At 37.3% G+C, this 24,784-nt stretch overlaps 1 protein-coding gene across 4 annotated transcripts; it reads left to right on the top strand.

Annotated features, from left to right (window-relative positions):
- Positions 1-13,789: 13,789 nt before the first annotated feature.
- LOC104589971 (pentatricopeptide repeat-containing protein At5g39350-like) lies at positions 13,790-23,445 on the top strand. 4 transcript variants are annotated; one of them, XR_016078510.1, is made up of 4 exons: positions 13,790-16,194; positions 19,765-19,953; positions 21,277-21,438; positions 23,323-23,445. XR_016078510.1 is itself a non-coding variant. In XM_010248457.3 (2 exons), exons 1-2 carry the CDS (start codon positions 13,805-13,807, stop codon positions 19,772-19,774), a joined length of 2,400 nt encoding a protein of 799 aa, XP_010246759.1. In that variant the 5' UTR covers positions 13,790-13,804; the 3' UTR covers positions 19,775-19,958. The 4 variants fall into 4 exon arrangements, 1 of the variants encoding a protein (XP_010246759.1); XR_016078508.1 differs by lacking the exon at positions 23,323-23,445 and adding an exon at positions 22,289-22,442; XR_016078509.1 differs by lacking the exon at positions 23,323-23,445 and adding an exon at positions 22,289-22,442 and having other exon boundaries at positions 21,274-21,438.
- Positions 23,446-24,784: the final 1,339 nt, after the last annotated feature.

Raw genomic sequence — 24,784 nt, 5'->3', positions numbered from 1 at the left:
AAACAGGCCCTTGATTGTGTGATGTAACTATTCATATTTCACATTAATTTCTTTTAATCGGTCCCAAAATTTCATAAAAAAAGGGCAAGGGCAATGTACCAAATACAACCCGTTGGTGTAAAAATTTCAACTTATTGAAGATATTGGCCCGAGAAATGCATTCAGTAATGCCAAGTATGAAATTAAATGTAAAGGACCTGATGTGCCTACTAAGAAAGTTGTTGGGCCCAATAAGAAAAAGGATAATAAAAAAAGAGACGGAATACAATATAGAGGCCTCTAACTTATTGGCCCAAGAAATTGAAGCCCAATACGAATTGTAGAAATAAAAAAGGAGAAATGGTTAAGCTCAAGCCCAAGATGGTGTAGGGGTAGGGTCCATTGTAAATGGATATTACTCCCATGCCACATGGCTATCCTTAAGCATCCCACTAAATTAAATGTAAGAATTGAAGGCCCACTATATGTCAATTAGAGAGATTTTATCTCTAATCACGTTAAATTAGAGTCAAGAGGTTTGATCAGCTTAGTGGGGGCCATTTAAATGGCTATAATTACACCCAAATTAATCTTGGCCGAATAAAATACTTTTATGTGTAAAGGTTGAAGACACCTCACCTTGGCATAATAGGAAGAAGATGACAAAATATTGTAAAGATGGCAATGAGAAAGATTTTTCTCAAATCATACCAAATTTGAGGGTTCACTCAATTCAATTTGAGGGATTTACTCAAGTGGGACCCAATTGAATGGCAATCATAAGGTTAGCTTAGTTCCCATTTCAGTCAAGAAAAGCGGATTGGGTGGATTAATTCACTTACCATTCAAGTCAAAAGGTATCCATTTCAAATCCTTGTGAAAATCCTATACTTAAGCCAATACCAATTGGAAAAGAAAAGTTATAATTATTTAATGGGATTTCCTTTTATGTGTGGGTCCAATCTCTTGCCAAGTGGCTTCTTCACATGGTTCCCCCTTATTAATTTTAAACATTGATTGTCATAATCCCGCCGAATCACTTAAAAATGTCAAGGCAAATTTAACAAAGAGAATCCTATATTTGGTGGATTGGACTAGGCATCACTCAATCTCAAAATTAAATGCATTTGAAAGGAAGCCACCGCTATCAAGGATTGGCTTTCCTGGGGAGAGGGGATGAGATGAACGGACCCCTTTAGGAAGAGGAGAGCAAGTTCTTCCACAGGAAAGAGAAGATAAAAAAAATAAGAGAAAGAAAGGAGAAGACAGGAAATTTGAAAAAAGTCTAGCTCTGGGGTTGCTGCTAAAGTTTCAAGAGAAGAAGAGACAGGCTGCACCAACATCAAGGGAAGAAGAATTATAATTTTGGTTCCTCAATCATTGAAGTTTCAAAACTGTTACAGCTCTATGACACGTCAGCTGAAGGATTCCAGCCTTTGAGTTTCTATAATCAAAAGCTTCATCAAATTACTACAACAAAAAAAAGGAAAATTCTCCTATCTTGTGTGCGTACAATTGATCGTTGCAAGTTTTTTCGACATTTACAAATTGTCAAGTTTTTCGGATCATGTCCATAACAAGCTACAAGTACAAGTTCGGGTTGTGTTCGTGACAAGAGAATCAAAGGGTTTCCTTTGCCAAAAGAAAAAAAAAAGAGTTTGTATCCCACTTACATTTCTGCAAAAAAAAATAAATTTCTTTGAATTTGTCCGTATTTTTTTGTGCTCCAAATTTAGCACGAAATTTGTGTCGACAAATTTCTAGCACGCCCGATGGGACATCTCTTTCCTCTCATCTCTCAAGTCAACGCATGAAGCTTGTTTTTGACAAACGGTTTGGACACATGGCTCCAAAGAGAATTGTTTCAAGTGTCATCGAAAATAAGAAAAATGCCACATATAGCTCAAGCTCGTCCAGATCAAGTGCATTTTTAGCCTCCAACTACGAGAGGCCAACCACTCATCTCATGATGAGGTCCAAGAATTCACAATTGGTTGCATCTCTTGCTCCATGTACAACTCTAGGGGTCCCTTCAAAAAGTCGAAACACCAAAACGAAACCTTTAAGGCTACCAATGATGAAGGACGCTAATAAGAAAGGGGTAGCCCTGAGAAAAGAATTGATCTCAACAACTCCACTTGAGCATCCAAGTGGACAAATACCCGTGTTGGACGCAAAATCTAGTACTGGCTCAAGGTCTGACTCTCATTCCAACTCCCTTAAGACTGAAGGGTCCGATTACATACAGACACACTCCTACACTTCGGTAGCACCCATTATGATGGCAGGAACTACTACAGTGGAAGAACAACTTGCTGAGATGGTTGCGGCCATCACTAAGTTAACAAAGACGGTGGAAGAGAATGACCTTCAAATTGCTTCTCTCATGAATCGAATGGAACAAATGCAAACAACAACATCCAGCCTGGGGCCTTCACACCCACCAGGGTTTACCCCGCAAGTAAACCCTCCTAAGAAGAGTATCCATAATGTACTAACATACAAGATGCCCAACATGCTTCAGTTGCCTCCCTCTCAATACAACAACTCCAAAACATGATAACTGACACAATACGTGCTAGTATAAAGGTGTCTCACAATTATCCTCAGTGTATACTAAGCCATATACTGAGCGCATTGATCATATGCTTATCCATTAGGGTACCAACCCCCAAAGTTTCAACAATTTGACGGGAAAGGTAACCCTAGGAAACATATTATGCACTTCGTAGAGACATGTAACAATGCTGGAACTTTTGATGATTTAATGATAAAGAAATTCGTACGATCTCTGAAAGGAAATGCTTTTGGCTGGTACACCGACCTCCCTTCGGGATCAATCGATAGTTATGATCAATTAGAAAGAGAGTTCTTGGATTGCTTCTACAGTACTCAATGTACTATAAGCATTATACAAACTCACTACCACAAAACAGAGAAAAGATGAACAAGTCATTGACTATATTGACAGGTGGAGAAATCTCTACCTTAATTGTCGAGACAAGTTCTTAGAAGCTTCAACTATTGATACTTGTATCCAAGGCATGCGTTGGGGTTTGCATTACATCCTCAAGAGAATAAAACCCTGAACGTTTGAGGAATTGGCCACCCGCACCCATGACATGGAACTTAGCTTGGCTACCTTCAGAGAACATCACCTGAATGATTTCCAAAGGGAAAAAGAAAAGAAAGATGGTGAAAATGAGACAAAATTGTCTAGACCGATGCAAGTCCTAGCAACCTCAATAGCCCCTCCCAAGGTTATTGAGAAGGAAAAAAGCAAGAAAAAAATGAAATCAAATATTCAACAAGAGAAAGAAAATCCAAAGCTCACTCTTAAGGAATTAGAAAGAGAATGTGTATCTATTCCTTGACTCAGAAGTCACAGAAATGTTAGATGCCCTTCTACCTGAAAATCTTATAGAGTTTCCTGATAGTAAACACCTAAAAGAGGAAGGGAAAATTGATTATCCGAAATATTGTCATTACCATCAGGTAATTAGCCACCCAATTGAGAAATGTTTTGTCCTCAAAGATAAGATAATGCAATTGTCCGAGTCAGGAGTGATCGAACTAGACCCAAGTGAGGACATAGCAACCACCAACATGACAACCGTTACATTTGGATCCTTTGAACCTGAAGCTCTCTAATGCCCTCATCATCCTATCTTCAATGAACTTACACCGGGGGCATCACTAAATCAAACACAAATCCCTAATGACCCTTCTACTTCTTGCCATACCCTAGAGGTAGTACTAAATCGAGCACAAGCACATGCCTTAAGTCTCAAGGAAATTCCTTCACCCCGATCCACCGTCACTCTCAAAAGATGATTGGGCAATCATTACGCGTCGGGAGCGTTATGCTACACACCAATCCACTCTACCTTGTGGGCAATCAAAGCAAATTAAAAGGAATGTTCGATCACAAGGACTCTCCAAAAGAAAGAAAAGGCAAGGCAAGAACACTACTACCCAGCCACCACCATTGGTAACTAATAAAGTTTTGAAACAAGCCCCTCGACTTCCAATTACTCTACAAGAGTACATATAAATGGGATTCTTTTCCAGATGATGTATAACTATACATACAGTCCCATGTTACATGAAAAGGAAATGATTCAAAGTTCACTCCTGGATATGAGCTTAAACTATCTATGCTCTCAAATATGAGATTAAACTATCTAATAAAAAAGGGGAACATTCAAAGTTTGCTCCTAGATACGAGTCTAAACTGTCTATTAAAAAAAAACTCAGTCAATACGCTCCTAGATATGAGCTTGAAATATCTTTGCTCTTAGATATGAGCCTAAACTGTCTATTAAAAAAACTCACTCAATTCACTCATATATATGAGCCTAAACCATCTATGCTCCCAAATATGAGTTTAAACTATCGAATTAGAAAAAAGAAATAAAAAAACAAAAACTCATTCAAATGTGCTCCTACATATGAGCATAAACTATCTACAGGACTCCCGAGTATGAGTAAAAACTACTCGACTTTCTAAACAACTCAAAGTTTGTTCCTGATACGAGTATAAACTGTCTACAAAACTCCAAGAGTATGAGTATAAACTATTTGTTATTTTGAAACTACTCAAAATTTGCTCCCAGATACAAGCATAAACTGTCTACAAGACTCTTGAGTATGAGTATAAACTATTCAAGTTCCAAAATAACTCAAAATGTGCTCCCAGACACAAGCCTAAACTGTCTACAAAGCCCCAAATCGCAAGTACAAATCACTTTATGAACTAAGTCATGATTTGATCCCTCTAAGGGGTACGTAGGCAACCTAAAAATGTGCAGTCACAAAATAATTTATTTGTACTACTCCTAGCCCGCACGAGTATAAACTGTGAATAGCGAAATTAATTAAAAAAAAAAACATTTGTATCACTCCTGGCTCACATGAGTATAAACTGTGAATAGCCAAATCAAATAAAAAAACATTTACTCCTAGCCCGTACGAGTATAAACTGTGAACGGCAAAAAAAAAACTACTCGTGACCTGTAAGAGTATGAACTACTGATAGTACCAAAGAGAGAGAGAGAGAGAGAAAGGGAGAAAATTCTCTACTCTTTGCCTATAAGAGTGTAAACTTTTTCAAGTCGATGGTTGCATTGCCAATTATAATAACAACCACCAACTTTGGGGGCATTTGTTGGTGTACAAATTTCAACTTACTGAAGATGTTGACCCATGAAATGCATTCAGTAAGGCTAAGTATGAAATTGAATGGAAAAGACCTAGTAGACCTACTAAGAAAGTTGTTGGGCCCACTAAGAAAAAGAATAATAAAAAATGAGGTGGGATACAATATAGAGGCCTCTAACGTATTGGCCCAAGAAATTGAAGCCCAATACGAATTGAAGAAATAAAAAAGGAGAAATGGTTAAGCCCAATATAATATAGAGGCCTCTAACTGTTCAACTTACAAAATATATATTGAATATTGCTTTTTGGCCATTCTATACTTGTATTAAGTTGTTATTTATAGCTAGTTCCAATATAATACTTGAAATAGAAGAAGTCTTTCCATGAACCAATCATCCAGATTTCACGCTACAAAAGCTTCAAGTTTCATCATTCAACTAACACTTTTCTACGGTCAAAGTTTTGGTAATGATTAGCAGTGGCCAAACACGTCCAACCTTATCACTCCATTTAGAAGCAAACACCTTTCTGGGAAGTAGATAATTAATGGTGTACAGTTCTTTACAAGGAAAAAAAAGAGGAAGACTTACCGATGGACTTAGTAGAAGCCTCTTCCATAAACTATAGAAGGTTGATTCAGTAGACGGATTCTGGAAATTGTAATATGGAGAAGAAGTCAACGTCTGCCCTAACCTTATCAATAAGGGTATTTTCATCTAAGAGGTAAATGGCCAAAATACTTACCCAGGGGAATATGTATTTTCCAGGGGTCCCACATGCATTTGCAATAGAACATGAGAAAGTTGGTCAATTTTCCCATTAACCAACTTTTTCACCCCAAGATAGCGATAAACAAACGGGACCTTAAATTGAAACATTAGTATGTTGTGTTAAATACCCACCCCCTCCCCACCAAAAAAAAAAGAAAGAAAGAAGCCCAATCCTAACAAGGATAAAAATGGAGTTTGGCTTCAGTTAGGGCAAAGCCCATTCGAACAACCTTTACTGCCTTACATCGAGAATATCTTCGCACTTATGTGTTTTATTTCATGGGGAGACATTCCCAATGCAAGGTTGCAAAAGGATGTTGGAACGGTGTGGGCACGGGTTTGCCCCGACGGAAGCCAATATCATAAAAATGACCCTCCATCCCATCTAAGTCCAAATCTATTCCTCATAGAATGTACCTCACACCAAACTTACAACATATCCTTTCCGCACATGGAGAACATCTCCCATATTTATAATTATTATTCATGGGGAGATATTCCTAATACAAGGTGGGATGTGACTATAAGGTTGGTGTGAGTCACGCTCTGTGAGGAGCAGATCCTAATTCAGCCCATTCCCAATTTGTTCCAGGGGAATCCGAATCCCTAAATTTTTTAAATTAGGGTAAATTTCTTAAAGTACCCTTATGGTTTAGTTAATTGACTAACTTCACCCCTATTGTTTGACTATTGTCTTAAAGTACCCCTATTGATTGCTGTTTTGGACAATGGACTAACACCTCCCTTATCGTTAAGTCTTCGTTAGGAGCCGTTCACATGTGACATCACGTGGTTGATTATTCATCATATAATAACAAAACTACCCTTCGATGGTCAAAAATACTCTTTACGGTTCAAACTAGGGCGCCCTTAGAGTAGACCTATTCATGGGCCGGGCCGGGCCGGGATCGGGCCGGGCCGGGCCGGGAGCCCAGCCCGACCAACGGGCCTACAACTTGGGCCCGAGCCCGAGCCCGAAGCCTGACCTAATAAAAGAAATTCAAAATTTTCTGACATTTTTCTATTTTAATTCAAATGTTTTTTCCCCTATTTAAATGAACAATGGATCTACAAGTGAATCAATGACCTCAAATCAAAAAATTTATTCAAATAGACATCACATAGGGTTTTTACTTAGGTTTAACTATAGGTCGGGCTGGGTTTACTTAAGTTTAACTATAGGTCGGGCCGGGCCGGGCTCGGGCCGAGCTATTTTGGCAAAGCCCGAGCCCGGCTCGAATTTTATGCGGGCCAGGCTTTTTGGCCCAAGGTTAAGCCCACGGGCCAAAAATCCTGTTCAAGCCCGTCCGGGGGTCGGGCCGGCCGCCGGCCCGGCCCATGAACAGGTCTACCTTAAAGTACAGGTTTAGAGGCTCAAGTTCTGCCAAGCGAACCAGGTTTAGAGTACAGGTTCTGCCATAACCAGAGCCACAGGTTCTTCCATACCAAATGAACTTGAAGTAGTGGTTGTCAACCGACCAAATAAATTTGGAGGAAGAAAGTGGAAGGGGGAAGAAAGGAGGGAGGAAGGAGGAAGATGGAAAGAGGAAGGAAGAACGGAGGAAGGGAAGAAGGAAAAAAGGAGGAAGGGGAGGGGGCTGAATAGGTAATGCGTGATGACCACCTCCTAGAAATCCTCCATGACCACTTCCCACCTCTCACATGCACACCCACATTGCCCAGACCACCCCTGTCTGTTGTTGTTGCACACCTAGCACACCCCCTGCACGCTTAGCGCCTTTAGAACAATGTTTTAATGCGATTACAATACAAATAGTTCACTAGTTTGAAAACAAATAATAATTAAAAGGATCTGAACCCAATTGTCTAGATCTAAGGGATATGAAGGACGATCGGACATGGTTCAAGTGAGAACTAGTCTGATATATATCTCTAGTTCTATTGAACAAAATAAACAAACAAATACAACACATTATCTTACCTCCCCCAATAGCCATAACCACGAAATTTATTTCTTGTTTGATGAGAGGTCCAACCAAATCAGTGATCCTGCATCCACGTTCTTGATCAACAAAAGGAAAAGATCTCTAGTACACCCTCAATGCACAAGTGTGGAGTTTTTTTTTTGTTCTTTTTGTTCTAGTATTTTTCTCCTCTCAAGTCTAACCTCTCTAGAGCTTTCACGTTCAAGAAAGTGATAGGGGGTCTTCTTGAATGTTCTCTTATGAATAAGGTCATTAGCTAGACTCAAGGAGAAAACTTTCCATTCACTTTTCCCACCTCTTAATTAGTTCATCCTATCAATGAATTTCCTAATTTAGTTTAGAAAAAATCTCTCCAAATCCCATCACCTCTCCTAAATCTTCTCCACCATTCAATTAAATTTGAAATTAAAATTCAAGTTTAAACACACTCCTACAATTTGGGATGATTGTGGGAGGTTTCAAACTCATTCCCAACAAGCTAACATTGGGATCCTTAAAATAATAATGACCTAGATTATGGCCACTATTGAGGGCCATAATCTGAGTCATTCTTACAATCTCCCACTTGGCCCGAATAGTGGACATGGAATGAGATATAAGTTTGATCAGAGCTACGGATTTGGATTATGGTTATATCACTTAGGTAATTGCTAAGTATGACATAGATCATGGCGGTCCCCATACAAGTTAGGCTTCCTTCCATGTATCATGACATCATACATCACAACCCTCAGTGTTAAATATTCATAATGTCTCATCCCTTATACATTTGTTCGTAACAAAATTGTGCACAATTGATAGATTCAAGATAAAAGGAGATAGAGAAAATTAAATTGAACAAAGACACGTGTCATTATATCATATTACATTAAGAATTGAACTGACTACTCTCATGTCTTTTACATGGTTCAAAAATGCTTTTGAGCACAATCCCTTAGTCATGGGGTCAGTAATCATTCTATCAGTTCTAATATGTTCAATAGTAATCTTCTAGTCTTGAATTGTATATCTCACAACCAAGTACTTTAAATCTATGTGCTTGCTTTGACTGCTACTTTTATTATTCTTTGAGAAAAACATAGTTGCAACATTGTCCCATTTTCTATATGTCAGAACAAATTCTTTTGTTCCCTATACATATCTAAACACCTTCTTAGCAGCCTTCCAAACAGTGTTCCCTTCCTGGGTTGCTTTGGAACCTACCCAACACTCCCACTGCAAATGCAATGCCTGGTCTTGTGCAGACTTGTGCATACATCAGACTTCCTATAGTTGATGCATAGGGAACTTTGTTCATGTCCTCCTTTTCATATTCTGTTTCAGGACTACTCTTAATGCTAAGCTTACCCCCTTTATTAATTGGCACTATACTTGGTGCACAGTGTTCCATACCAAATGAGGTAATTACATTGTGAAACTTGTAATACCATTGGCATGATGCTTGTTTCAAGCCATATATAGACTTATTTAGCTTGCATACCAAGTGTTTTCTACCCTCTGCCACGAATCCTTCTAGTTGCGCTATGTAGATTTCTTCCACAAGTTCCCTATTCAGGAATGTAGTCTTAACAACCATCTGGTGCAACTCTATATCATAATGAGCCACTAATGCCATTATAGTTCTAAATGAATCTTTCTTAGAGACAGGTGAAAAAGTCTCATTATAGTCTACTCCCTTTTGAGTATTGTACCATTTTGCTACCAGTCTGGCCTTATACCTCTCAACTTCATTAGATGTTCTCTTTATTTTGAATACCCATTTGCATGGACCAATTTTGACACCCACTAGTTGCGGCACAAGATCCCAAACACCACTGGTAGCCATAGAGTCAATCTCACTCTTCATGGCATCTAACCAAAAGGCGGAATTAGGGCTATCCATGGCATCTTTGAATGTTAGTGAATCTTCTAAGAGACCTACACCAAAATCTGTTTCCTTTTCTTGGAGGTAAACGTATCTAAAGATGTGGTGTTTCGTCTAATCCTAGTGGATCTCCTTAGCACAAATGGAACCTCCTGCACTTCATCCCGATTTTCAAGATCAATTTGTTTAGGGAGAATTATAGGCGATTCAACCACAACAGGTTGTTCTATTATATGTTGTTCTTTTTGTACTTCAATAGAGTTTGTAGGCAAAACAGTACAAGAGTGCCTAACCATTGGATTGTGACTTCTTTGAGCTCAAGGTTTCTTGGAGTTTGACGTGTCCTTAGCCAATTTATGGCCCTTGCCTTTTGTTGTAGGACCCTACTTATTTCAACCTTTCTTCTTCTTGTACACACATTGTGAGGAGTTGGTTAAAACTCCATGTTTCCTTTTGTGTGCTATATGACATTTTGAATGGCCCATACTCGATTGGAAGAGAGTTCATGATGAAAGTGATAAAAAAAGAGTCCGTGATTGTTACTCATAAGTTGTTTAATTTGTTGCTTATGTCCTTTCATCAACTTATTCAAGAAAGTTTGTCATAATATTTTCTTAGATTCCATAAACCATTCTTTTATAGCCGCAAGGTATTGGGAAATTGTTTCTTTGTCGTAAATGACACCAGCACATTGAAGTAGACAAACATTTTATCAGAGAGAAGGTGTTGTCATATTTCTACTTATGCAGGCTTTCATGATCATCTTTCAGATACGGTTGGACTTTTCCCAATTTGTTAAGAGAGTCACTTCAGTAGGAGATGACTGATCAGTAACAATGGACTTATCTTTTACTCGCAATGCGAGGTCTAGGTCTCTCTGACCTAGATTTGTGAGAATAGTCTCCTCTCATTATGGGAAATTGTCTCCCTCTAAAAGGGGAATGGAGTTCAAATCAAGCATATCAATAGAAGCTGTAACATATTAGAAGTCACGATCAGGATTACAAATGTCACCAACAAAACGCAATTAGGTTTTACCTTTGGGCATTCAACCAATTGCAAAATAAAAAGGATGTTGTTTGGATGTGATTATGTGAATTGTCCCACACCTTTGGGCATCTGGAACTATTCATATTCAAACAATCTGCTATGACATAATGAGGCATTCCACAATTAGATTAAGATCGTTTGCCTTTGGACCCACACAAACAATATCTAATTGTTAAACACCTTTAATTGGCATGCTTGTCATAGTAGTCAATCACCTAGGTTGCTTTGGCTACACCTAGGTTAGAAGAAATCTGCATGTCTTGTACCCACCCTATTAGGTTGATTAGAACTTGGGCCTTATTATTATTATTATTATTACAACACCGGCGCATGTTACAGCATTAGTGATAAGTGCCCAATTTTAATCAAGGCCCACTAGGTTTCCATGCGTCAAATCCAACAACCACAACCACAAGGGCTCAAAAAACTATAACATCAACTAATTTGTTGGTTTGATACAAATTCAGTCAAGATAACAATTTCAACAGGCCCAAAACAAATTATATAAAGTAATAGTGATCATAAAACCAACTTAAAAGGTCACATCATGGCTGCACCCACATCATGTGTAAAAGCTTATAGTGTTTTTCCCCAATACTAATTTCAGCGTAGTGCATTTGAATGCACAAACCAGAGCTGTATTCGTTAAGATAATGAGTTACAGATCTGGTTGGCCAACTCAGACCATATCAAAGATCTATTAGAAGTCCCATGAGCCCTAATATGACATTCTAGGTTCCGCCAATCACCATCAGCCCACATGGGCTATTGGTTGAACCCCATTTTTTATGTTGAAATCACTATAGAAAAATACTACGACACGCTACACATGATCAGGGATAGTCACAAGGCAACAATTTACAAAAGGAATTCAATTGAAATATAACTATGTTAATGGTGGATTTAACTAGCACATACTCATGGCTTGTTACATCAATAATGCCTCAAAATACGGCATTTGAATTAAAATTACATCACCAAAGAACAAACACAGGGATGATAATAACAAAAAGAAAAAAAAATCCAAGCCATGAATATTCAATAGCAAATTTAAAGGAAATAATAACACAAAAGGTTCAAATACCAGTGACAAAAGTGAATCCTAATGTAGCCATGATAACTAGGTTACATACACAGGACCGGCTCTGATAACGCTTGAAAACAAATAATAATTAAAAGGATTTGAACCCAATTGTCCAGATCTAAGGAATACGAAGGACGACCCGGACATGGTTCAAGTGAGAACCTGTCCGATATATATATATATATCTAGTTCTATTGAACAGAATAAACAAACAAATACAACAATTTATCTTACCTCCCCCAGTAGACATAGCCACGAAATTGATTTTTTATTTGACGAGAGATCCAACCAAATCAGTGATCCTGCATCCATGTTCTTGATCAACAAAAGGAAAAGATCTCTGGTACACCCTTAATGCACAAGTGTGGAGTTTTTTTTCGTTCTTTTTCTTCTAGTATTTTTCTCCTCTCAAGTCTAACCCCTCTAGAGCTTTCATGTTCAAGAAAGTGATAAGGGGCCTTCTTTAGCGTTCCCTTATGTTGAGTTTGGAAGGAGTACAAATGCAAATATATAGAACGCAAAACCTTATATTTTGTATGTATTTACATTGTATATATTTGCAAACTTTATGAATAAGCTCGTTAGCTAGACTCAAGGAGAAAACTTTCCATTCATTTTTCCCACCTCTTAATTAGTTCATCTTATCAATGAACTTCCTAATTTAGTTGAGAAAAAATCTCTCCAAATCCCATCACCTCTCCTAAATCTTCTCCATCATTCAATTAAATTTGAAATTAAAAATCAATTTAAACACACCCCTACAATTATGGGATGATTGTGGGAGGTTTCAAACTCATTCCCAACAAGCTAACATTGGGATCCTTAAAATAATAATGACCTAGATTATGGCCACTATTGAGGGCCACAATCTGAGTCATTCTTACATAGTCGCCTTTAAAATTTGTGAAACAGGGAAAAACAATGTTTTTTCCCTAAAAAAATAAAAAAAAAGAAGAAGGAGGGAGAAAGGAAGTTGCTACCGCCACTAGTTCGAGTTGTAGTGGCGGCGACTATTGTGCATCCTCGGAATAGTAGCGGCGGGTGGATGTGAATCAGATTCCCGGCGTTCTTCGGCTTGGGCTTGGACTTGAGCGGCGATGAGAGCAAAGAAAAAGAAAAAGAAAAAAGGAAGGAGGATGGAGAAAGGAAGTTACTACCGCCAATGGTTCAAGTTGCAGCAGTGGTGGCGGCAGTTGCGCATCCTTGGAACAGTAGCGGTCATGGTGGAGAAAGAAAGTTTGGCGACAAGAACAAGACGGGGGCGATTTTGGCACTAGCAGAGATTGGGAGGTCTTTGGATAATATTCTGTTGGATCTGGCTTCCGTTGGTTCGAGTTGCAGCGACTGCGATGGTTACGCATCCTTGGAACAATAGCGGCGGTGGATGTGAATTAGATTTCCAGTGTTCTTCGGCTTGGGCTTGGACTTGGACTTGAGTGGCGATGAAAGTGAAGAAGGGAGTTGCAACAGTAACCCATGCAATCGATGGTGTTCATTCTCTATTCAGATTCAGACTGAGTTCTCCACTCAGTCAAGATGCTATTACAGTGATGAACAAAAACATAATTTCCAATTTGGCGTGTTCAGATTGAGTTCTCCACTCAGTCAAGATGCTATTACAGTGATGAACAAAAACATAATTTCCAATTTGGCGTGTTCAGACTGAGTTCTCCACTCAATCAAGATGCTATTACAGTGATGAACAAAAACATAATTTCCAACTTGGCGTATTTATTGAAATAGGGGCAAAAGTAATTGTCCGAAACAATAGGGATACTCTAAGGCAATAGTCTAGCAGTAAGGGTGGAATTGGTCAATTAGCTAAACCATAAGAGGCTACTTTAACAAATTTACCCTTTAAATTAAAAGCTCTTAAAAAATAAATTTCCTTAAAATAAAGGAAAATTTTATAAATATAAAAATATTATATAATATATATTTAATATATATAATGGGGATTAGGGCGGAGCTGATAATTCACTCCTTGTCCCCGTACCGGTCGGGTATCACTGTTAATCCCATCCCCGCCCCCGTCTCCGCAAAGGCAACCTCCGGCTCCGCACCCAACCCCATCGGGTATCACTTTGAGCAGAACTCATTCTGCTTGTGCGAGCTGTTTGATGTTGTGCCCCTTGCCTGCGAGGCTGTGGTTATTGCATCGACAACTTGCTTCTTCTCCTTTCAGCTCGTCTATATAACGATTCTTGTTCATGGCTTGTCACATCGTTGCTTTTCCCGCCTTTCTCCGATACATCGTTTCTTTCCTCTTTCTTCCAACGTTAGATTTTCTCTGCTACGGCACTGCTATAACCTGACGGACCATCATCGTAACCTCAGTAAAACTGTATTCTCTCCTGTTTTACATTCATGTACAGACCTAAAAACACTCAAACAGGTCCACGCTCTTATACTGTGCACTGGGTTTCAACCCATTTCTTCTGCGCCCAAACTAATTACCCTGTATACCCAGTTCGACGATATCAAAAGTGCCGTCTCTGTTTTTAGGTCCTTGCCGGAAGCCAATACGTTCACGTGGAATTCCATCGTTAAAGCTCATGTTGATTTTGGTTTGTTCAACGATGCTCTTTTCCTTTACCGAGAGATGCGAGAACTGGGTGTTTCACATGATAATTTTACGTTTCCTGTTATTCATAGAGCCATTTCGTCGCTCGGGGGTCTTCTTGATTATGGAAAAATGGTTCATAAACTCGCAATTCAGATGGGATTTGACTTAGATATATATTTCTGCAATACAGTGATTGAGATGTACATTAGATGTGGCTCCGTTTTCTCCGCCCGTCGGGTGTTTGATGAGATGTCTCACAGAGATTTGGTTTCTTGGACATCGATGATATGTGGTTATGTTTGGTCTAGAGACATTGTTAGTTGTTTTCAATTATTCCGTGAGATGCAGATGAGAGAGTTGGAACCGAATTCGGTGACGCTGATGATTATGTTGCAAGCATGTTCTCTCTCTGAGAATGCAACTAAAGGGAGGGAACTTCATGCTTATGTGATCAGAAAAGGGTTAGAGAGTAAAGGATCTCTGCAGAACTCGATCTTGACAATGTATGCTAAGATGGGAAATATTAAAAATGCAGAAAATCTTTTTTGCATGACCAACAAGAGGGATATTATTTCGTGGAATATCATGATTTCTGGTTATTCCAAGAAAGGAGATGTTACAAAAGTGGCCGAGATCTTTTCGAAAATGCAGATTGAAGTGAACCCTAGCCTTGAAACATTATCCTTGGTCATCTCAGCCTTTGCCAAGTGTGGGAATCTTCTTCAAGGTGAAATGATATGTGGTTATGCAGTCAAAACTGGACTCTGTGACATAGTTCTGCAGACCGCTATAGTGGATCTTTATGCGAAGTGTGGGGAGTTGGATATATCAGCTCAATTATTCAAAGAAACTTCTCAGAAAAATAGAATCACTTGGAGTGCTATGATGTCGGGTTTTGTTCAGAATGGGTATTTTAAAGAAGCAATCGAGTTATCTCAGCAAATGCAAATTGTGGGTCTGAACCTTGAGCCTGACATCCTAAGAAACCTTGTCCTTGTATATACTCACCTGGGTGCTCTCCAATTGGGTAAAGGAGTCCATGGCTACATGGTAAGGAATATGTTTTACATCTCTAGAGAAGATAGTGCTCCCATGGAAACCTCCATCCTTAACATGTATGCAAAATGTGGTAGCATAGTTTGGGCAAGAAGGTGTTTTGATCAAATGGTTGTCAAGGATGTTGTAGCATGGAGTTCAATGATCGAGGCCTATGGCACCCATGGGCTTGGTTTTGAGGCTTTGAAACTCTTTGATCAGATGGAGAGGGAAGGGGTCAAACCAAACAGTGTCACCTTCTTAAGCTTACTCTCTGCGTGTAGCCACTCTGGCCTCGTGAGTGAAGGTTGTAGAGTTTTTGGCTATATGAGGCAGAGATACAACATTGAACCTGATGTATACCACTACACCTGCATGGTGGATCTACTTGGTCGATCAGGAAAACTCCAGGAAGCCCTGAGTATAATTGTGAACATGGTGGTGAAGCCTGATAGTCGGATCTGGGGTGCTCTTCTTGCTGCATCTAGGGTTTATTCAGATGACAAAATTGGGGCATATGTAGCACAACGAATCCTGGAGTTGGAACCTGATAATGCTGGTTATCATACTTTACTGAGCAATGTCCATGCCAGTGTTCAGAGGTGGACTGAAGTGGAAACTATTCGAAGGGCCATGACTGAGAAATATTTGAAAAAGAAACCCGGTTGGAGCTGTATAGAAGCAGGAGACCTTCATGGGTTTGTTGCAAATGATGGATCATGCCTTAGAGTGGTAGAAATGTAAGAGTGACTAGGATGTTTTCACAAATCATGACTAATGTAGAGAACTCATTATGTCACATGTTTGATTTAGTTAATTAAAGAATATCATCTTTCTTTTACTCCCTTAAGGAGCTGTAGGCATTGCTTTTTGTGGGGATCAAGGCTTAAAATGTCAATGTTGCTGGAAATATTGGTCATCCGAATATAGGAAACATGGTGGAAATGTTGGAAACATTATATGCAAATATTGTAAAATTATAAACATGGTGGAAACATTGTGAAATATGCAAAAGTATAATGCTATTTTATGCCATGGTAAAAGATGCATAGGTGGAGTATAGACAGTTTTAAATTATTTCTTCTTCAAAATTATCAAAATTGCATGGTAGTGAGTTCAAGCAAAACTCAAACTCATAAAAAGTGCAAATGGTTCAAATAAATCAACCAAATGATTTATTATACAGTAAAAATTAAGATTTGATTGAAAGTTTTAACTTCATATTTGAAAAGAATTTCAAGCAAGCGCAAAGTGGTTATTATTCCTTTAGGGGGGCAATAAAACTACCACTCCACATATATAAAATATTGTCATCAACTTATGTTATAATCAGTGATTTAAAAGGCGTGCCTAGGTGCCTAGGCGAGTTGCATTTTAGGGTATGCGCCTCACCCAGGTCCTAGGCACATTTTGGGGTATGTGCCTCACCTAGATCCTAGGTGCACCCCTTTCAAAAGGCGCACGCCTGGTGCGCCTAGGCATGTGCCTGATGCGCCTTGCGCCTCAGCCCAGGCATGTGCCTTTTCAAAATTTTGCGCTTTTTGCCTTTTTTTTGAGGCGAGGCAACTCATAGAATCAAAAATGCAATATGTTTTACATCACATTAGCTACTTGTAGCAATGCAATTAAGTAAAAAAAGAGATTGTGGGTTTTACATGCTTGAAAATGCTTTATATGTTTGCTTTTATTTTTAAATTTTCATTCGAATACACTTTACATGTTATGTTTATGTATTTTAATTTTAGATAATTGGTTTTTTAAAACATTTATTTTAAAATTTATGTTTATATTTTTTATTAACATTATGTTTAATATATTTTGAATTTTTGAATTTTTTTTTAATTTTCTTACGTTTTTTTTTTATTTTTTAGCTTTTTTTGTACTTTTGCGCCTTTCTTAAAAAGGCGCACGCCTCACCTTGCACCTTTTTTGTGTCTTGTGCTTTTAAAACACTAGTTATAATACTATCTCTTGTACTTCACATAGCACCAGTGGCTTTCATTGGAGAATATGTTGATTCCAGTAATGTTTCATGTCGATACCCATGGAAATGGAATTATGTCGTCGAAATATTAGGAAATCTATGGACATTCTAAACCATGGTGGGGATTCCTCTTTCATAATACAATACCCTTTTCAAAAAAGGAAAAGAAAAGAATCTATCCTTACTGCCTCGACTAGGCAGATTGTGGATGAGAGACACTTGTCCAACTGCTTAATTGGTATGTTCTATTTTAGTGTTTGGTCATGTTAATCTCACCCTTGCCTAAATTCATATTAGAAAATTTACGAGCATTTTAAACCATGGCAGGGATTCCCCTTTCAATACAATACTGTTTCCAAAAAAGGCAAAAAAAATCTTTCCTTACCGCCTAGGCTAGGTAGATTGTAGATGAAAGACACCCAACTGGTTAATTGATTTGTTCTTTTTTTAGTGTTTGATCATGTTAATCTCACCCTTTCCTAAATTCATAGCAGGAAATATACGGACATTTTAAACCATGGTAGGGATTCCCCTTTCATAATACAATACTGTTTCCAAAAAAGGAAAAAAAATCTTTCCTTACTGCCTAGGCTAGGTAGATTGTAGATGAGAAACACCCAACTGCTTAATTGATCTGTTATTTTTTTTTAGTGTTTGGTCCTGTTAATCTCATCCTTGACTAAATTCATATCATAGGGGAATCTCGGTTAAGGATTGGAATCACCTAATGTTATGCTCTCTCACATGAGAAAATCTACTTATTTTAAAACAACTTCTAGAGAACTACAAATATGCTCTTCTTGGAACAGTTACAATGAGTTCCCTGAACTAAAAGGAAGTTTCCAAAACTATCTTTATCAATCATAGGGAATAAAAAAAAGTCAGTTAAGCATTCCAACATTCCCCTCAAACTATCTTGCCTAGTGACAATAAACTTGACTGATTATCAGCACCAACAGACAACAGTACAAATTACAAACAGAGATATTTTTCTCATTATCCACAACAATTGGATCTAGTCATTTAGATTCTCCTAAATAGGTTCAAAAGCTATTATTCAAATCCAAATCCATAGTGTGGAACTCTGAAATATCTAAATCCATAGTGTGAAACTCTGAAATATCTAGAGGATGTATGGGAATGTGGATGTATTTCTGACATACAATATCTGTTGCCCGCTTATAGTTCTAGTTTTTAGGCTATGTAATTGATACAGCACTCTTATATAGCTTATCTCTCTTTGGATTTAGCATTGGGGGTTACCATGATGTATTTGTCACTTTCTTAGGGAGATTACTCAAGGGCACTAAATTGGTGATGAGAGTGCTTTTCAAAATTGAGAAATAAAGGTTCTGTTGACTCAATTTGTTGATTTTCTAGAGGATGCAAAGGAGCTTATGTATTGAATCATTTTGAAATTTTGTAGCTACTAATATTGGAATTAGCAAGACATGAACGGAACTGAACTGGAATGTTATTTGGCTTTAAATAGTAACTCCTTTGAGCTAGTGACGAACGAGAGAAATGAATGCCTGGTAAATAAAAGAAGAAAATGATTTGAATTACAGTATGGTTATTTTTATTTTCTACTTCCTCAGTGTCACTATTGGTTAATAAATCTTTTTGCCTATTACATTCAACTACAATTATGCTTTGTCTGTTTAACTTATGTTAATATGCTTATGGTGACAAGATCTTGTTGTCTTTTATAATTAGATTCTTGAATTGTTTCTTTATTTCTGTGCATTTGAAGTAGTATTTGATGTATGTTGAAACTTACAACTCATTATGCAAAATGGACTTCCAGCTAATGCATCTTATCCTAATTGTAGTTGGCTTGTTATACAGAAAGCCACAATACAGATACCATGCATTAACTGAAAGAGCCTTACCTATTATTTTCTTTCTTATGTGTTGTTCTGTATCATATAATGCTGTTCTTTCTTTTATGTTAATATGCTTATGGTGACAAGATCTTGTTGTCTTTTATAATTAGATTCTTGAATTGTTTCTTTATTTCTGTGCATTTGAAGTAGTATTTGATGTATGTTGAAACTTACAACTCATTATGCAAACTGGACTTCCAGCTAATGCATCTTATCCTAATTGTAGTTGGCTTGTTATACAGAAAGCCACAATACAGATACCATGCATTAACTGAAAGAGCCTTACCTATTATTTTCTTTCTTATGTGTTGTTCTGTATCATATAATGCTGTTCTTTCTTTTCAGCACAACAATTATAAAAGTTTTGGGCATTTTATCTTTCTATTTATGTTCTTGACTGTTTCATCAATTGGCCTTTTCTGTTCCATTCCGCATTTCAGGCTGAATTGATTGACCCTGCAGTTAAGGGAACTCTTAATGTTCTTCACTCCTGTGCGAATACTCCTTCTAGAAGAGTGGTCATAACTTCCTCCATTGCTGCAGTTGCATACAATTGGAGATCTCGGACTCCTAACGTGGCAGTTGATGAGACTTGGTTTTCTGATCCAGAGTTTTGTAGGGAAACAAAGGTTCAGATATTTTCCCTTCTTTCTTATGATATAGTCATCGTTTTGTTGTTTTGACAATTCTTTCTGAAGTGATTTTTGTAAATTTTAGTTTCAAATAGTTTTTATTTATATTGTTGTGATTATTTTTTAGTAACTTGTACTATTGTTCTTTTTTTTAATTTTTATCTAGTGCTATGATCAGTTGTAATGAAAGGATACAATCAAGACCACCATTGGTGATACATTGTGAATACATTTATGCTCATCCTGAGAGTCAAGAAATAATCAGAGATATTTGACCAAACACTTGTCTCCATCAGGAGACAGAAAATAACAAAAGATGCCACTTCAGGCAAAAAAAGAATCAAAACGTGCTTCTTAAAAATTGCATTATATCTGAGTGGAGCATCTTTTTTTTTTTTTATTGATAACCAAACTAACTAAACCAGGTTCCAAAAATATGAGTTCCTGAAGCACAATGAAGCATTTTTATGTTGGTTCATATCAACTATTCCTTGTGCATTGTTATTCTATGCAAGGAACATAACTAATGATCAAACCCCTACTTATTCAAATACGTTTTGGTTGCTGTCACGTTCTTTCATACAGCCAACTGTTTGACAGACTAGAAGGTGAGAATGCTTCATGCATCTCTTAACATTCAGTATGTAGGACTGGGATTTGTGCCCACGAAATCCCTCCTAAGGTTTATTTGAAGTTAAAGCTCTGGTACAACACTGTCTACAACAGATTTGGGTTTTCAAATTGCCATGCTTAATAAGTGGTGATTTTTATTTCTCTTATTCTTGTTTCAGAAACCAGCCCATTAAATAGGCTTCTTAATTAGCAATGGAACTTTATTTATATGTATGGATAAACGAGCATTATGCGACCAACATATCTCTAAGAAACATCAAACCATATGCTGCATAAATGATGTGAAATTGTTCTAGGATGTGATCAACAATGGATAGTGGGTGTACAAGTTCGAGGACTAAATACATGTTAAGTACTTTGATCAGTTTATAACAAAAAAAAGACGTATGTTGTGCTTGTATGATTTTCAGTGGAAATTAGTCATTTTATTTTGTACTTTTTTTAGGTAATGCACTTTGTGGTAGTTGAATACAAATTATTTCCATCAGGACCTCGACTAGCTGCAATGGAATCAGCAAAGTGATGTTTCTGTTATTTTAAATCCACAAATTTCACTGGCCTGTTGATTTCCAGAGTTTCATATTCCATCTTTATTTGTTGATGGTGTGCCATGTGGATTGAGATTCACCACACCCATAATAGCCCATAAGCTAATTCAGTATACATAATACATTTCACTTGCAGCAGAGATGGTATGTACTTTCAAAAACCTTAGCTGAGGATATTCCTTGGGACTTTGCAAAGAACATGGAATTGACATTGTTACAGTAAATCCAGCAATGGTGATTGGTCCTCTTTTACAGCCAACTCTTAATACAAGCACTGCCGCAGTTCTGAACTTAATAAATGGTATGCTTTTATTGTCAAGTTTATCATGTTTGGTTTATCCTGTTATCATTTTTGTGCTAGTAGATTTGGTTGGGCCTCTCCAGTAAATAGAGAAAGCTCTCCAGAAATAGTAGATGGATATTCTGTTATCTGAATATCATTACCTTGACTATTTCAAGAAGCCAATGTGATTGATTCAATAACCACACAGGAAACAATTGTAAAATGGCAGCCTGGCAGGGACCATTTTCTTTGCTAAAATGTGTTTATTAAATTACTAGTATGTAGATGGATGTGAGTGAACTCTTGATAGAAAAAATACTGAATACACATTTCCAAGCATTAGAGTATATTTAGTCCTAGAGGCCATTGCTTAGTACAGGTATAATCTTGGGATGACAAGTGTAAGAACAGAGGTAGTTCTAGTCATAGATCATCCACTTTGTGCAAAAAAAGGCAAAGGTCCTGAACAGAGTTAAATTCCCTTATCATTTAAATATCTTTCACTTTTCTATGAGAAAAATTTTTCATTACTGATCAACAAGAGAGTAAAGGGAAATAATGAAACTCCCTCCAAAACAATGTCACATGTCGATGTTGGAATGGTAACTTGTAGAATGCAGAATCAGATTTATGTAGCAATTTTCACAAATGTCCTTGCAAATCATAGGGAAAAGGATACTTAAGCTATGTTTGGTTTGAAGGAAAAGGTAGGGAAAAGAAGGGAAAGACAGGGAAATCAATACAAGGGTTGTAAAGGTTCCCCTACCTTTCTCTAAAATTTCCTTCAAACCAAACATAGCCTTAGAGTATAATAATTCTTTCATTTTCTGATGAAATGTTACCCCAATGATTAGTTTGTACGATGCAGGGGCTGAAACATTCCCAAATGCAAGTTATGGATGGGTTCATGTTAAAGATGTTGCTAATGCACATACAAAGGCATTTGAGATTCCATCAGCAAATGGGAGATACTGTTTAGTCGAAATAGTTGAACACTATTCAGAGGTCGTGAAGATTTTGCGCAAACTTTAACCTACTCTCAATCTTCCTGACAAGTAAGCATTCATTAATATAATTAGGAGTGGGAGTGACAAGGAATGATGCTAAAAGGGAGATAATTAGGAGATTCAGGCAAGTGATCCTTCTTTTTTCTGGATGGGGTATTGATAATGTAATTATACAATCGGGGGTTTCCATGACACTCAAATATGAGCTACTTTCCAACTACATTTTCTCGTATCTTAAAGGCATGCCTATTCTTTTTACCATGGATTCCATGGAACCGAAACAATAGTTCTCAATGGTTAAAGTGAAATGTCCACCTTCATTCATCCACTCTTCAGCTAAGAGCCTGAGACTACAGTTGTTGTCATTGCTGCTGCTGATGCTATGGCTATTAATGCTATTTTAGTAATTAGTGTCATTATTCTTAGAATAAAGATAGGGTCCATTACTGGTGTAATGGTAAAACCTTGGGCTGGAAAGCTTGAGAACACGGGTAATGGTAAAACCTTGTGCAAAGAAATGCCAAAAGTTAGGACCATACCCAGTCTATCCCTCCCAAGACCACAGATAGCAGGGACCAACATTGGGTAATGGCCTTTTTTATTATTACTAATAAAGATAGATACATGGGTAAAAGAATTGTTGCTTGGAAGCATGTTTATGCATTAAGTACCACCTTGAGATACAACTATATATAATTACTATAGCCCTCTAAATGCTCTTTTGTATATATCAAGATTTATAAATTCTACATAACTCATATCTGAGAGTAGCTGATAAAATAAGTTTTATTTGAGAATTTAGTTTCAAGAATCTGGAACTTAATTTTAATTCAAGAATCTACTCTCATATTTTAGGGTGCCATTTTATTTTAAGAATTTGTCTCTGAACTTTCAGGTGTATAGATGACAACTTATATACCAACTTACCAAGTATCCAAGGAGTGAGTGAAGAGCTTGGGCCTTGAATTGGCTCCTCTTGATGTGAGCCTCAAGGAAACTGTTGAAAGATTGAAGGAGAAATTTTTTGCTAGTATCTGAATCTTGGTAGTTCATATTTATGCAAATAAATTAGTAGCGTCATCATCAATTACTGATTATTCTAAACTCTTGAGATGAATAATCTCATGTTTGGGCTTGGGCTTATCAGTATTTTAATTCTTTATATCAGTTTTATTGTTGCTGTCTTTAGTTATTGGATCCATTAGAGCTTTATGTTATGAGTCAGCTCACTAATCTGGGGCTTTCTTGTAATTTTATGTAATTTTAAACAATATGTTAATACAAGCCATTAGGGCCGGCTGGAGAAGATTATTCTGCCACCCCATTATCTCCATTCTTCTCTTCTCTTCTCCAAAGCCTACAACTCTGAAAATAACAACATCATAAAAGATACTGTTTGTCAAAATTGAGTGAGTATTCTTTGGAGAGAGAACATCTTTTATTGGAAGTATTTCTAGGATATGAATAGGCATCCATGTTGGGAACTCAGTATCATTCTAGCTTTTTATTTTGTCATGGTTATCACACTAGATGCTATTAAACATGCAAGAAAATGTTCTTATCATGATTGAACAGGTTCAGGTTAATATTTCAGGCCTATTATTTCAGATCATTATTCCAAAATCTGAAGCAGAACATGGCCCTGAAGGCACTTGTTTGCTGCATCATCGGGAGTAGTTCTCTATATCAATGAAGTAACTAGCCTCTTTCCAGTAAGAATGCAATTCAGTTACCCAAACATAAGAATTTATACAGCATCAAATTTTAACAAAATTTCAACCTTTGTTTGCTCATGTTGCACCCCTATTTGCTAGAGATCCCTTTCAGTTCTGAGGCCTGATCAGGTCTTAAAACATATTTTTGAAATGCTATTTTTTGGTGTGGATAAACTTTCACATATTACTATGAAGTAATTTCTTAGCTATTAACTTACATAATAGAAACAGAAATCAAAAAGGGCGATGACAATAGTAGTTTGGAAGTGGAACTAACATATTCTTCATCCCCTCTGCCCCCATCCCTCCAAAACAAAAGTATGATCAAACCATTGAAAGACAAAATAAAGAAAACAATCCAAGAAACTTGAAAAGGGCATTCAGATGCAAACTTTAGTGTAAACACACAGATAGAAAGGGGGTGATTTCCTTTTCTAAATGATAAAATTGTGAAAGGGATTTGCTTAGCTGCTAATAATATAGGGAAAGGGGTTTTCTTAGCTGCTAGAGTTTTCATCTGGAAGCCTTGTCAATATTAATTTCTGCAGGAAAATCTAAAGGATAAAATGCTCTTCATTTAGATTGTTTTCTTATAACATGAATGATGAAACTAAAAACTGTGCAAACTGTCTGACACCTCTT

The sequence above is a fragment of the Nelumbo nucifera genome, chromosome 7 (assembly GCF_055504915.1).
Source record: "Nelumbo nucifera cultivar China Antique chromosome 7, China Antique-T2T, whole genome shotgun sequence".
Taxonomy (NCBI): Eukaryota; Viridiplantae; Streptophyta; class Magnoliopsida; order Proteales; family Nelumbonaceae; genus Nelumbo; species Nelumbo nucifera.
The sequence above is the reverse complement of the archived record's forward strand: the minus strand, read 5'-3'. Positions and strand labels throughout refer to the sequence as shown.

Bases quoted from the DNA above. Each gene is read 5' to 3' on its own strand.
- LOC104589971 (XM_010248457.3), top strand. From the start codon at position 13,805: ATGGGGATTAGGGCGGAGCTGATAATTCACTCCTTGTCCCCGTACCGG.